Source organism: Camelus ferus, chromosome 10 (assembly GCF_009834535.1).
Source record: "Camelus ferus isolate YT-003-E chromosome 10, BCGSAC_Cfer_1.0, whole genome shotgun sequence".
Lineage (NCBI taxonomy): Eukaryota > Metazoa > Chordata > Mammalia > Artiodactyla > Camelidae > Camelus > Camelus ferus.
In genome coordinates this window covers 19211899-19228141 of record NC_045705.1, presented here as the reverse complement: position 1 = coordinate 19228141, position 16243 = coordinate 19211899, and the positions used below count along the sequence as shown (strand labels likewise).

The window sequence follows — 16243 nt, the reverse complement described above, 5'->3', positions numbered from 1 at the left end:
ACTATTTCTACACATATACATTATTTAAAGTACTGATTAGGTTATAAGCCAAAAAGGTAAAGGATTGATCAAATTAAATATTAATTTTTTTTTTTAAAAATAAAAACCAGCTCCTTGTGTTTTGCATTCAAATACTGCTTCCAAGCCATAGGGTGATCAATTATAATGGTTCTCTTAGTTAAGAATAGTGGGAAGAAGAGAGGAAATGGAACAGAAACCTAGCTCTTCCATCAGCCTCACTGGAAAATGGAGTCCCCATTAAAGGAAAGCTCCCACTTGACATGACGTAAGTCCTTTATTTCTACAGCCTCACCCCCAAAATAGGACCCTGTGTGTGTGTGTGTGTGTGTGTGTGAGAGAGAGAGAGAGAGAGAGAGAATAAACACACACCACTGTGCTACCTTCTTTTCTGCGTGCACTATGGTTTTCACTAGAAAATCTCCTTGCTTCATTTGTATGGTGATAGACATGATATCTTAGACCTGGTTGTGAGAATAATCATCTAGGGAGAAAGGTGCCAAATGGAGGAAAAAAATCCTATATCTTTTATTTAATACATAAATTCAGCTTAAAAGAAAATGACAAGGTCTGCCTTCCTTGTGATGCTAACAACTATAACTTTATTCCTCTAAGAGTTTTAAGCAATATTATGGTACATTGCTCAATATTTTATTAGGAAAACTGAAACAATGTTTGAACAATTAACAGTGTTGGGTTCCATTTCAATGGTTCCTTTTGAGAACTACGGCAAATTAGCTCAAGAATCACTATTTCTACACTCTCCTTCTTTTGGCTTTAAGTGGCTTTTGAAGGGAGTCTCCCCAGATGAGAAACTTCTAACACTCCTGCAGAGATGACCTGCTTGAAGAACTGGCTGCCTGATTAACTATTAACTGCTCTCAATAGGATTAGATAATTAAGGACATTGATGACCATTAATTAGGAGGAGGGCACATTAATTTGTCACTGGATAGGGCCCTTACAATGATTTATAGGTTAGTGCTACTTGCAAATGTGAAGGGAAAGAGAAAAAGAGAGAGAACCATTAAGTTATCTTATCAAGTGGCCAGCTAAAGAGGCCAGAGGGTCAAAAAAGGGCCAGAGTGGTCACTTAAGGGTGAAGTCCCAAACACCAAAGCAGTGCCAAGCCACATTGACCATCATTTGGTGATGAAGTTAAAAATATGCTAATTTATTGGTGGCAATTCTCTCTTTTTATGGTTTCAAGCAGTTAAGACAAGTGGCCTGCTTAAGAGCTTTTCATTTGAAAAGAGATTAAACAAAATGGTTTGTCAAGGCTGCTTGGCTGTTTTATGTCTTTGTTAAAAAAAAATTGCACCGACTATACTGATAACTATCACATCACCCAAATGCCATCTCTCTCCTAGCATTTATTTTGTTAATAAATACATCAACTTTAATTACTTAATAGTGCTATGTTCATTTGCTCTTTAGCAAGATTAAGTGGAAATAAATCTTTTGTATTTCTACTTTCTGTCACTATTGCTGGCATAAAGGTCACACAAAAAAATAAGTTTTTGTAAAAAATTTACTTAAAGGCACTGATATAAATTATACTTTGTTTCATTCAGCACTGAAAGCAATAAGGTGATTGCACTGATAGTGAAGAAAACTGTTTTTAGAATGTAGATAAGGGTCTTCTTTTCTTAACCATACACAATTGTGGGTAGCATTCGCATACCATGCAGAAATAAGCACAGCTCATTAACATTTAATTAAATATGCTTTTGAAAGCCTTGGACATATGCACATCATACTTATCACATAAGTTTGGAGCTTACTTTTAACAGACATTTAAGACAAACTCATTTTTGCCATACTCTAACGATATACCATTAAAATAAAAGACAAAAAGGGATAGTTAAAAAAAATTATTCTATTACACCAAAGGAACTTAAAAATATTTAGCATGAAATCTCTCTTAAGAATTTCATTAAAGTAAAATAAAAAATAGAAAGAGGTATTATTTACCTTAAGACTGTGAACTAAAACATAAAAATTCTCTCTTACCTCAATGGTGAATAGCTTCCTTTTTAATTTAAAAGCTAAGTCTTTGACATCTGATACATCACAAATCAAGTTATTAAGCCGAGGAATCTGCCGTATATGAATCAAACCTTGTGGAAAGGAAATCAGAATAAAAACATTAAAAAAACGCTGTCACTGGATGCATAAATTAAAGAGTCTTACAGCAGAATTCCGTAAATTTACACACAAGCATCCTCCCCCTTTTAAAACTGGAGCTTACTACCAGAAGCAGTGAAGCAAATGGTGTGATTATACTCAAGTAATCAAGCAGAATAAGATAAACAGAAATCCTTGTGCAAGGAAAACTAATTGCACTTTGGTACAGAAGTACAGATGTAAAGAGGGATCTTAATACTTGTCAAAACTACAGCCGGTTTGTGTGTGATTTTCTCTTGTATTTACAGTAAGCAAATATGGCTATCACCTTGCATGCTGCCCACGGCACCACTGAGTGATCTTTATTTTATTAAATGCACCAGTAAGCAGCCAGCAAAACAAGGCTTACGCGTTACTGATAACCAGTGAAGCACTAATGAAAAGTATTTCATTTTGTACCTTATTAATGACTTGAACAAACCATTGAAGAAAACTACATTTCAGAGCACACTCTGGGATCAAACATTAACCCCTATGCCATCCCAAGACACTCATTTCTGCGGCACGTTAGACCTTTATGTAGCTGTTATAAGCTTTGTAACAGTGCTAGGTAAACCGTGAGCTTTGGCCTCTTGTCAGTAGAAACACTTGCTAATTTTTTCTGACAAGGGCACTGGATGGCTTTTGTGCAGCTTAATGCAGTTTCTGACTAAACTAGGGGTCATCTGCCACAGATGAAGACATGGAAGATTCTTCAGTGTGTTTCTCTGCCTGACTCAGCCCATATTAAAAATCGCCATCCCAAAGACATTTGATCCCTCAACAAGGGGGAAGAAGGCAAATCGAGATGTGAACAAATTAGATAAATCTTATTTACAGATTGTTTCTCTAGTATATAGTTTGTGTGTGTGTGTGTGTGTGTGTGTGTGTGTGTGTGTGTGTGTGTGTGTGTTTGGATGCTTAGAAGTGTATTACTATTTGTTAGCTTAAAAGGGTCAACCTCCAAGTACCTTTCGAAATAGCCTCTTCAAAAATAATTCACTAAAATATCTGACTTAATTTTTAAACTTAAGAAAATGTAAAAGGTGTTATTAAGAAGACAGCTTGCACATACAAATTAAAAATATCTCATACAGAGCTATTTAGAAAAATATAGTAGAAGTAATCATACCATACTTTCATTTGCATGTTTCTCATTTTAACCTTGCGATGCTTGTTTAGCTATTTAAAGCAGGAGGCCTTATAGAGTGCGTCAGTGATTCATCAGGCCCTTCTTATTAACAGAAACTTTACTGGTCATCGGAACCACCCACTAATCTGTGGGAAATAAATTTATCAATCCAGAGATTTCAGCACAAAAAAATCATAGTTTTTTACCCCTTGAAATGTTTTAATCAAAATAATATGCTTTTAGAATATAAAATAGAATTTTACTACCTGTATAAGGTCATAATACTAACAAATGATACTCATAGTTTATAAAGGTAATGATTAACTTGGGTTGTTTTAAAAGAAAATGCAAATAATAAATTAAAGAAATAGTTTATCCGGTTATAAGATACATAAGTCCTGGAGACGTAATGTACAGCATGGTGACTCTGGTTAATAATTCTGTATTGTGTATTTGAAAGTTGCTAAGAGAGTAAATCTTAAACGTTCTCACCAATAGAAAAAAAAATTGTAACTGTGTGGTGATGGATATCAATTAAATTATGGCAATAATTTCTTAATATATACATATATCAGATCATTATGTTGTACACCTAAAATGAACACGATGCTATATGTCAATTATATGTCGACACAAATTTTAGAAAAAGAAAAAAAATAGTATAATCTTAATAGCTCTTTCTATCAAAGCAACAATAATATATTAAATGAATTATATGTAGGGTTATTCTGGGCATATACCACATGCACACTTATGCAATGAGCATGAGGCAAATTATTTTATGAAGCTTGTGTTCACAGCTTCTATTTTCTACCTTTCTAAAAAATACTTGATTGTTAGATCATGCTGTTTTACTATTTTTTTTAAAGGTCTTATGCCAACTCTTCAAAGCACTGGAGGGTATCACATAAGTATTTTATAATTTTTTTTTGGTACACTTTAGAAATCACCATAGTCCTACAATCACACTCTTACAGAATCTTGTAGCAGGCTTCAAATAAGCTTCAGTCTGCAGACTAGAGGTTTCCATAGAAGTATAGCAGTTCCACAAAAATGATATCCATAATTAATATTTACTCAGAATAAGCAAATAAGTAAAAGTTTATTATTCACCACAATCTATATTCGTTCAGAGCTAAGATACGCATAACTACTAAACTTATCCTATTGCAACAGTTCTATGTAGGAACTTTTATTTTAAAAAATCCCTAAATTAACCAAATGACTAAAATACTGTTAAAGTCTTCAAAAAATACAAGTAAAATGTCTGGTTAACTGATCTGTGTTCATACTACAGTGGCAATATTTTAAAATTTGCTAATAATTCTAACAACAAAATGGGCAAAGTCCAAATATAATAAAAGATGTCCATTTTCTGAAAATGTGATTGACTAGGACTTTTAAAATATGATACAATGTGAATTTTATTTATCATACAGCTAAGCTTTGTAAAGTATAAACCACTATACTTAGCTATTATTATTAGAAGTAATATAATATTTATTTCTAACACGGTTGATAAGTATGAATGAGTTCACAGCAACTTTAGGCCACTCTGGCAAAATGTACATCTGACTGAGCCATGCTTTAGTACTTGGGTTTGACATCTTTCAAATAGTTACTATAGTGTGTAATCTTAATGTAGTCTGGTGACAAGCTGCCACTAAAGATTGGCCAGGAAGGAAAAACATTTAACAGATACATTATACAATAAAATCCATGCTATGTGACAACAGATACTATGACTGAATAAGATTCTTCCAGGCAACCAGAACATGCTCTTCTCATTATGAAGGTGCTGCTTACCATGAAAATCCTTATATAATGGGTTGGTTTCTTTCTCAGAGCCAATAAATGATTCCAGACCAACTACTATATCTGACAAGTTTCTAACACGAGCAATAATTGCTTTATTCTGTAAAACAAGGAAACAAAACACTCATGTTAAATTTAAAAGTATGCCGTCTAGACAATGCCATTACGCCATCTCAGTGACAAATTGTAGAGAAGATAGACCATCAACATAGAGAAATAACTGAAAAGTTAAAGCTACGACAGGCGGAAAACTGGATGCAAAAATATGCCCTTAATTGAGAATTCCAACCCATATAGGTACCCTATTCTAATCTGAAGAGTGAAGGGGTCATGTCTTAGTTTTTACAGAAAGTTTTTCTCTTAAGGGGCAAGGCTACCTTTATCTTCATACACTTATTTTTCAAATTACTTTACCCACTGTCCATTGGAAAATCAGACAAACATCAGGATTCAGAAGCAATATGTAGTATGGTGTAACGTGTGAGGCAAGGTCCCATTATCATCTCTCAACTGGGACTAGGTCCCAGCCCTGTAACAGCTGAGGTCCTCTGCATCAGATCAGAAACATGGAAGAGGCCAGCTAAGAGGCTGCAGGATGGCTAGCTTTGGAGTCTCCTGTTCTCTTTCCAGATGCTGCTTTTTGGCTCTGGGATAACAATAAAGGCAAAGAAAAGATGGTAGATGACTAGCACTAGACTAGTAGCCTACCCTTTCCTTCCCAACACAACTGAACCTGAACCAAAAATATGGCTGAACAGTACATTATAAAAAATATCATACTTTAAGTAGCCAAAGTTCTAAAATATCCAGGTTTCATAATCATTAAAAATATAATCACTTAATACCCTGTAGGTTTTCTTGAATTTTATTTAATAAAAATTGAGTATTCCTTACAACCCCTGACAGGGTGTAGGTCAGAAAACTCTTTTATATGCTATAACATCTTAGAAAAATGTTTGATCTGAAGATTTAGATAAGTTGAAAAAATTTATAAAATTTTATAATTTTGAAACTCCTGATTTAGACATTGGTAATGTCTACCATTTTAAAACTAATCTTTAAAAAAGGATGGGAAAATGAGACTGTCAAGAAAATTTACAGTCTGATGCTGTATCCCCTGTTAAGGAAAATCCAAATACAATCAGTAAGTTCACTTTCTGAGAATGTGACTGACTATTGAGCTCACTAGTATTCCTCTGTTTCTGAAGTCCTCTTTTAAAGATTGAGTAAGAATGAAAAATATAGGTAGACTGGTCAATGTTACTTGACTTGGTCTGAAATACACAGTAACCTCTGTCACTAAGCATTACGCTGAGATGACTGGTTAACTCACATCCAGGGCAGTTTTGAAACTCCTCCGTAAGTAGAAATGTGTGTTATAAAAAGAATGTTTCAGCCTTTGAAAGGCTCTTAAAAGGAGCCAGTAAAAATAATTGTCATTAATTGTCTTTAATATTTTAAATCACGTGGGCACCAAGTAAAGAAAAACAAACATGATTTGAAAATGCCTATTTTTTTTTCCAAAGCAATTTTTCATTCAGTGGTGAGAAAATAATCCAGATTGATTCCTTACTTTCAGTTCTATGCCACAGGGGATGGTCCTACTCCAGGAGTAACAGGGGTTTCAGAGGCCATAAACACGCTCCTCTCAATATTTCTTTAGCCAAAGACCATTTTATCAAACTCATCCAGGTTGGGTTACAGCCAGTTATTCTTCACCCAAACAAAAATGTCTGCCAGACATTCCAACAGCTGGGAGACAGTTCACAATGAGTCAACTTGAAAATGATTCATTGTGCTGAGTACTGAACAATGTTGAGGTGGGGGTGGGGTATGGCTGAGTTGGGTGTAGAGGGTGAGAACAAGTGGGAGATGAAGAATAACCATGTGGTTCTCCCATTAAGAAGAATCTTAGATAACAACCAGCAGACTCTTATCATTTCATTTTTAGGATAAACTCAACTGGGAAGAGTACTCCTGGCATGGACCTCAGATGAACAAGCACTTATAAAGGCTACTGACAATATTTCTTAATCAAAAAGGTCAGATTTCCTTTTATCTATAAATAGAAGACTAAGCCTTTGTATCTAAATATCTGAACCTAAAATTATAGAAGTCAATTTTTGCTAGAACTCAACTATTCAGGATTTCAGTGATATAAACTAGGGCTTTCTCAATTATATGAATAATAGAAATTGTAAGATTTAAGGAGGGAGTTAGTCTTCCATTCTATTGGTATATAAGCAAGGTCCTGCATATTTAAATGGTCAACTTGACATTTGTTTATTTCAGAGAGTGTTTTTTTCCCTTAATTTAACCTTAAAATTTACTAATAAACCACTTAACACCCTGTAATATTTATCTACATTATGTGTTTTTAAGGTAATTTGTGAGAGATTAAAAAAAATTTGTGAGAGATTAAAAAAGTTATCCACTTTGCAGAGGGAAACTAATGAATTATAAATATAAAAGATACAGACAGCCTGGATCTAAAAATCTCAGAAACTGATCCATATATTTCATTTATTGTATTTCTAAGTTTCATAAGTTTACATTGGTTATTTATTACAAACTAAATTCTACTTTAAAAGCTTTCATGAAGTATTAGAACAAGAATAAACTTTCAATTATTACCATAAAATCAGTTACATTCAACAGTGACCTTATTGCTTTTGCAGTAAGCACAGCAATTGTGGAAAATAGTTTATGAAATGTAGCAAACCAGATTAATTGTGAAAGTTGTATAGATATCTGAAAAGTGTCTATAAAGTAAAGAGCACAGGAAATTATATAAGAATAACATCTAAGTTTCTGAATGAGATAAACTTTATCTTAATTATAAACACATTCAGTCTTTTAGTTATTTGTAGGAGCATAAAATATACTTGGGCATATACGTACTTTTTTAAAAAGTTCAATTAGTGTTATAGATTACTTCTATACCTCCAAGATTCATAGGGAGTATGGTATATTGATATAATCATATCTTTAAACCACTATTGTCAAAAGGTCTTTCAAATTTTAATATTAATACTAAATGGTCTTTTTGATAAAGGTGAATTTACTTAAAAGAATTTAAAATTAACAGCTTTAAAAAACTCCTTAAAAGCGTAACAATCACAATTCACTCTAGGAGGAATACACTATGGACAATAAATTGTCTGCAGTGTTCAGAAAGCTTTAGCACAACGATTTTAGCAACGACTCTGAAACTGGAATTTCTGTATTCTCATCTTAACAGATTCGAAGTGCTTTATAAGTCAAGATGTGAAACCTCTTTGGTCTACAGTATATGTATGTAGTTAGAAATGGAGAAGTAAAGGTATTTGTGTTTCTATTATTTAGACAAAAATTTTGAATAATTTTTGTGGTTATTTTGAAGTTGTTACATTATAGTTGCCAATAAGGAACATTTGAAAACATTCAGGATTCACTAGTAGGGTAAATTAATGGTTATACTGCATGCATGGCATAATGACATCACCCAAATGTGTATAATGATACCGCCACCCCTTCCTTCTTGCCCATCTGGATGTGAAAATCTAGGATGACTCAAAAATCTTTCTTATACTAGACAAATCTCCCTTTAGTCCTGGGTGAAAGTTGTCAGCTCTGGATAGTAGCCAAGACATGACTAGGAGAGAAGCCAGAAGAGAAGAGAGCCAGTGTCCAGGAGTTTTAAGAATTAGCTGGCAGTCTCAAATAGCATTGTATTAAGTTACATAAAAGGTTCTTAAAACTTTCTGTTGCAGTGTCATTTCTTAATTACTTAAAATTTAAATTATGTCAAATGCTGTTGCAAATAAAAAAGGCAGATTCTCCAGTTGACTACCTTCTTACTCCAATTTTAATTTCACAAAAAACTTCAGAGTTTTTGTTTTGATTGTTCCTTGCTTGGTTCCACAGAATGTTTATTTTTATAGAAAGGTAGCCTCTTTTTATTAGGCTACGCCAAATCCATTAAATAGATTTCTAATGAAGGAAGATTAATTTAATGCTCTTTTGTAATTTGAAGCTCATAAAGCCAAAATTATGAACTTTGTTAAGAGATAAAAATTCAACTACTGCCATATAGAGCTACCTCCATTTTCTAATAAAAACTGTTGAGACATCTATTTAGAGTAACCAAGTAACAATCAGACATCAAACCCTGAATGTTTCCTTATTTTCTTGGACCTAATTATCTCAACAATAGAAAAGATACAGTTTGTAACACTGTAAAATACAGTTCTAAGGAAAGATTTTAACAAAAGAATTAAAAAGTAATTAACCAATCACTTAATTATCAAGAAGCTTGAAAGGAATAAACCAACGGACATAAAGCACTTATGCAATGCCTCAAATCAGAGTAAGTTCTTGGGTTACTCAAATAAGAAAGACAGCAAACACAACATGAAGGGTACCGCTCCAGGCACACACAGCACACTTGGGACTACAACAGCACAAAAACACTAGTAAGTTAAAAATGCAAAGTTACAGAAGTATTTAAGTTACTTTATGCTTGACCCTACTATGTGATACAATGTGTGTCTCTATGGCAGGGAGGGAATCCCCACAAGAAAAGCAAGTATTCTATTTAACAGTTCAGGTTATAATAACCTTTTCTGAGGAATGATATGCATAGAAACATAAACATACTAGAGCTTTTGACTTTTCTTTGTCACATAATAAAAAAAAAAACAAACTTGAATGAAAGGAATAATCTAGGAATATTTAATGAGGTATTTGTTTTTCCATGCTTGTTAAGTTCTCCATTCTATAGAAATCAAGACTATGAAATAAATAAAATTAAAAGTTATACAGTTTGTAACTTTTTATATGCTTTCCTCAGAGTTTCCGCTTACTTCTGTGGATTAGATTTGTACTTTATTAGGAAAATTGACAGTGGGGAAATAATTATATTCATAATTATTTTGAGTTTAAGAAAGAATATAATTTTAGCAAAATTGTATTAATAAATTTTAATAATAATGTTAATACCTTAATGAAGGTATTAGATTAAATCTTCCCACATTTAACACTGAACTTTATTCAAGGTCAAACACAGTTAATTTTAAAATATGGAGTAACTTTTGTAAATTAAAAAAATTCTAACTGCAACACTCTCTTGGTAACATCATATACTGATAGTCATGTAGGGAAATCATAAAAGGAACATATTTTGGTTCCCTTTTCTAATGCTTAAAACATATTCACAAAGAAGCTAATGGTAAGTATACTTATCTCAAGGCCAAAAGAAATTGCTCAGTAAGTTGCCAAATTTTACTAGGATTAAGCAATGGAGTCATTTTTTGTGTGTGTTTTCTATCTGATCATATACTTAGTATTCTAATAATGGTATGAAAATGTTGATTCCTTAAAATTGAAGTATCTTTTTTTTAAGAACACATGATGTCATTTTCAGAAATATTATTTATATTTACACTGGTCTCAAATACTATATGCTTTGTAGAACAGTTGTTTACATCAGTTTTCTTTTTCAGTAGGTTACTCTATAAAACATTTTTAAAAACCTACATATTCTGAAAAGTCTTATAAATGAAGTGAACACTGTAACAAATAGGCTTGACAGAATGGCACAATATTCAAAATTAACTTTAGGCATTTTTCATAAACTATACAACATTTAGCTTCATATTATAGAAATTATTCATATGGAAATTTGCTTATATTTTTAAATCTTTTATGGGTAACTTCCTAAATCAGAAATTTGTTGCTCACTACTTTATACATGAAACCCTTAAAACACAATTCGCAGATGTCCAAAAGCTCACACCCTGCCTGGAGAAACAATTGCTAATATCCAAATATCAAACAGAGCATCCAGCTGATGTTTGTGATGCAGTGGTAGGTTAAAGATACTGAAGTTTAAAATCAGCTTAGAATAATCCCATATTGAGTATAAAATTATAGCCTGTCATCAGGAACAGGCTGACAGAGCCAGGTCCAGATGGGAGAGTGGCTGGGAAAAAAGCTGAGGCAGGTGGGAAAATGATGGGAACCTGACGGAAGACAGGACTACTCCCTCTGCTGGCAAGGTTCTCACCTGCTTGAATTTTTAACTAATGACTAGCTTTCCTTTAATTATTTAAGATATAACCAATAAATTATGTAAGGTGCTCCTTTTTCAGTTGGCTGTTCTGTGTTTGAGCATTTTCAGATTCATGGTATCCTATTTTTCACCAGATTAATTTCTCAGAGATATAAGGATCCAGTGTTTCACCAGGAGGTCCAATTATTTATCTTGTAATTTAATTGCAGCATAAGCAAATGTAGCATTGCTTTTAAAATATTAGGTCTTTAAAATTTTTAAATGCCTTTGATTTATGTTTTCTGTTATATACACTTTCTTGAAGAAAAAAATTTCATGGGCTACAGACTTCACAGTCTCTTTCTCAGGCTCTGCATAATGCCCCGTAATGAAATAATATAGAAATGAACCATATAAATCAACTATACAGGGAACAAGGAAACAGCATGTCACAGCAAAACAGCATAGATGTACAGCGCCAAACCTATCTGATAATCTAATGATCTGAGTTTACAGATATTATGTACTAATATGTAAGAAATTAAGAACTAATGTTTACACAAAAATTTTGTTAAATTTTACAGAAAAATTATTCAATATTTGATTTTCAATGTAAGTTAATAGCTGCAGCAAAAACATTTAGTAAAAATCTGTTCTAAGATTTTGGCCTACAACCAGAAGCTCCCAGAACAGGAGGGATCAGCTTTTTCACCCACTGTTCTCATCTGAATCCTGGCTTAAAAGCTATTCCAGCTCCCAGCTTTCCAGAAGGCTCCATCCCAGGAATCCCTGCCTGCCATTTGGTTTGCTGATTTTAATCTCTCAGGACTTTCTTACAGTGGCTCTGCTATGCTGAACTGGCACTTGCTTCTAGAAGTGAGTTATTATTAAACCTGTAGGTCAATTGTGGCACTAACAACTCTTTGGAAGCTTTCAGCCACACTGTACAATTTGCTAGTCTAATTAAATATTAATTCTAAGTGTTACATTTTGTGGCTAAGAGCTTTTATTTTCCATCATCAGCTTGGAAGAGAAAGAGGTTACAAGGCTAATTTAATCTCTCCCCCTGTCCTCCCCAACATTAAAGATTAACTGCATAGGGTGCGAAAACACTATTAAAGAAGCAGGAACTCTCTACATAGTAATAATAATGTGATTAATAGCAAAGGGCTAAAACATACTGTTAGGATATAATATATGACCTAGTACTTAAACAGCTTTAAATTACAATTAGTTACAAGCATGTTTTGTCTCAATATTAGGAAATAAGTATCACTCTCTTTTGAAGACAGTAATCTTTCTTTAAGGGAAGGTATGCATCCAAGTATATAAACAGGAATAATTCAAAACTTTTCATTTTCTCATAGGTATTTTTCAGAAACCTTGGAATACCAAAGGTAAAAAGCTTAGTAATTTTATTTGTAAAATTAATACAAAATTAAATAAAACTTTACGTCTTTTCTGTACACAAAAAAATGATGTAGTAGAGGATAGTCAATAAGAAAAATAATGTTAAAGATCTTTCCCCCTGTTTTCTTCTATCATGTTCAAGGAGACTGAACACAGAATCCTTCCCTGATTCTACTCCCAGAACAGTTGTGTCCATGACTGGACACTGGGCATTATAAAGACTATGCAGTCCAGCAGCCAAAGATTCCATATGCCCAAACAGATGACTCAATCTCCATACTGTGATAAGACATTTCACTGTTTCTATCACTAGTATATTCAAAAATTTTGGCTCTAAATAGTACTTAAACAACCACCACCACTACAAGGAACTATAGTATGAATCACTGCATGAACCAAAACTTCATAAAGTAATTTTGGGAAAAGCAAAAAGATATTTAAAACCAAAATTATTTTTCATTTTATGTCTTATTGAACATGCTTTGGTTAGAATAATTATAATAAAAGGTTTCTAAATAGCTACTTTTTTCTCTTAAAGATGTACATGAACATTACTGCCAATTTTAAGTAGCCTGTCCTTATTTAATATGCATATTTACACTAAGACAAAATGGCACAGATACTGCTACTAATGATCTATATAGACAGAAACTGTTTACAGATACTTTGGAGTTTATCTGTGTAAAAACTTTCAAACATCCTTTACCAAGAAAGCAAATTAGATACATAATGCATACAAGCTAAGATTTGATTTAAAAAATTAATCAGATACTAGCATGTGCAAAATGAAACAGAGGAAAAAACCTGGAGCTATAAAAATTAATAAATCCCAGGCCTACAGTAGCAGAGTTGAAACACATTTGTATTATTTGTTATTGCAGAGAAAAACAGACTCTGTTTACAACCTAGAAGACTTGTATGAAGTTATTTTCAAAGACTGGAAATCAACAAATACGGTGTAGAATTAAAATGAGTTTAATATGATTCAGTTTATTTAAAAAAACTACCTCCTTTTAAATTTTTAAAAATGTTAACTTCTTGCCACCTATATCTGAACAGTCAAGAAGATATAGAAAAATTAAAGGTAGATTCTTAGTTAAAATATCTTGATTAGGAATTAATGAAAAATTGATACCTAGAATATCTTAATTTATCCTTTAGTAACTGATAGTCATGATCAAGATATTAAATCTAATTTTCATCCTTAAATAGTCTTAATGAACTGAATTTTAAAAGACCATTTAAGATATTATTCTCCTTAATAAAGTACATTTAAAAGGATCATTTAAAATAGATTAAGTTATATGACAGAAGGTGTTATGCTTTCTTCTAATGATGCTTATGTCAATAATTACATAAAAAATATTTTCCAAAATTTTATAGTTGTAAACTCACAAGAGTCTATTGTTCCTTCACCATGCAATTATTCTCAGTTCTTGTTTTAAGAATAAAAGATTTCACACTGAGAGAAATTCACAAGACCCCTGGAGTCCACATTTCATAATCCCACATTAGTGGTTAGTTCTAAAGCCATCCATTGCTTGACTTAGAGTTTAGATGCTAAAATATTCGGCATGAACACAAAAGTTCATGGATGCGAAAAGGTTTGTTCTGAATTTCTCTACATTAAAACATACTGTATCACTTACTTTAGAGGGTTCAAAGCTTTAATATATTAATATTATGGAAGATCGATTTGAAAATTTATCAATTAAAATAACACACTAAATAAAACCTCATTCAATTTTCAGGAGAAATATAGTAAGGGCCTTCCTGCTTTTCTTCAAGAAAATGAATTTTTCTTGGTATACGCTAACTAATGCTGATGACAGTTTTCTTCAGTGAGATAGCTGGGGAAAGATTCCACAGATCAAATTATTGGAAAATAGTGGTTATATGATAAAAACTGAGTAAGGCTATTACTGACCAAGTGCCAATGATGACAAATAAAAATATGTTATAGGCTAATTTCCAAAAATCTGTTCTGAATGAAATGAAATCTGTTCTGAATGAAAGAAAGTTTAAATAGTTTACCAACTAATGTTCTACAGGCAAATACATTAAATGCTGGCAAGAATAGGAATTATTGTAAAATGAGAAAATATTATTTCATATTTTATTGTCAGTAATAAGGAAATTTTCATTTTGCATTACTATAGTTAAGGAGAAGTTTATTAGCTTGTTTATATTTAAATATGCCTTAAAAGTGTAGATTATGACAGCTTGAATACATTAGCAATGATAAAAAGTAAATTTTCTTTTTGAAAGGAAAACTGTGAGAAAGGTATAGAAAAATAACCTTCCCTATTTTAATTACAACTCTAAGTGCTTCAATATTTTCTGACAAACAGTTTCAGGTAAAAGTGCTTTCAATCAGTAAAAAATACAAACCAAGAACAACTTGTCAGAGATTGTGTAAATAAAATTCATAAGCTAGGGGAAATTTATTTTCCTTTCAACTTGTCGATATAATCATAATAAGGCATGAAACTAAGTTTTTATTTCCCAAAAGAATAAATGTTACCATTTATTCTTAGGCAGAACTGTCACTGGGAATTGAAAATAAAATTAACTTAAAAGGCATAAAATATTTGTATAATTTGGAGGTGGATGACAAATTTTGCTAATAGTAAGCCAGTCCTCATTTAGACCAGAAAACGTTATAGTTTCATATCTTGCTAGATATGGAAATTAAACAGTATCCTATTGGAACAGCTTCAAAGTTATCATTGTGCAAAAAATCTCATTAAAAAGTTTTGAAGGATGCACAAGCATTTGTGTTTCTGAGTACATGGGGGAAAAGCAGCAGAATATTCAATGCAACTGAAATATAACAACCTTTAATATGGAAATTAATACTTCAGTTTTTAAAAGTTGAAATATTATTCTCATACTTAAGATAATGGTCCATACTTCCTTAAAGAAGGAAGAATTTCAAGGTAGGGTTTTAGTTACTTTTCTTAGATGTAACCTTTTCTCTCTCCCTTTTTTTTTTTTTTTTTTTTTATCCACAACGACCTCCACTCGACAACAGAGTTTTGAACAGTTGAGTTGTGAGAATGTGAGCAGCTGCTGTTATTATAACTAAAGGTCTGTCTACTGCTTGAGTCTGAGAGACCACATGTTCGGCTGTCCTCTCATCTTGCCATCCTCACCAATTAACTATTAACATGGAGGGCTGTACACATGCTCTTGGGGGCTCTTTAACAGGCTTCTTGGCGAGTGGAACAACTACACAGCAGGGATCTGGGAACTGAGTAATGCTGGAGTATAGGGGAGCCGTCCGTAGTTCTGCTCCTTCTAATGACACTTTACTCCATAGTTCAGCATGTAACAAAGTCTGTATTTAACTTGGCCATTTTCACATACATTTTAAATACAGTGTCTTTGGGCAGATATTAAAACTATATTCTAGCAAGAGACAGTATGAGTAATATCACTGCTTCATGGAAAATTGTTTAAGACTATACATATATATGTTTTAAGACATTCATAATATATTCAATGAGTAATCTTAGTGTTTTCACCACACAGATATTTAGAATTTATTTTTATACATGTTTCAATGCATGCTTGTTATTTCCTATGCTGTGGTGAATATAATCTTTAACTCAAAGGAAATAAGATATTTCAAATTCAAAGTTGTGAGGAATGAAGACAAAATAGTTCAA

The 16243-nt window shown here is 32.5% G+C and overlaps 1 protein-coding gene across 1 annotated transcript in view; it reads right to left on the bottom strand.

The window, feature by feature from the left end:
* ELP4 (elongator acetyltransferase complex subunit 4) overlaps positions 1–16243 on the bottom strand; it is a 209770-nt gene that overhangs the window by 110380 nt on the left and 83147 nt on the right. The window contains exons 8-9 of the mRNA XM_032488404.1: positions 5123–5231; positions 2032–2138 (exon numbers count right to left, since the gene is read on the bottom strand). Of these exons, the coding sequence (XP_032344295.1) occupies positions 2032–2138; positions 5123–5231 (216 nt within the window). The remainder of the gene's footprint in view (positions 1–2031; positions 2139–5122; positions 5232–16243) is intronic.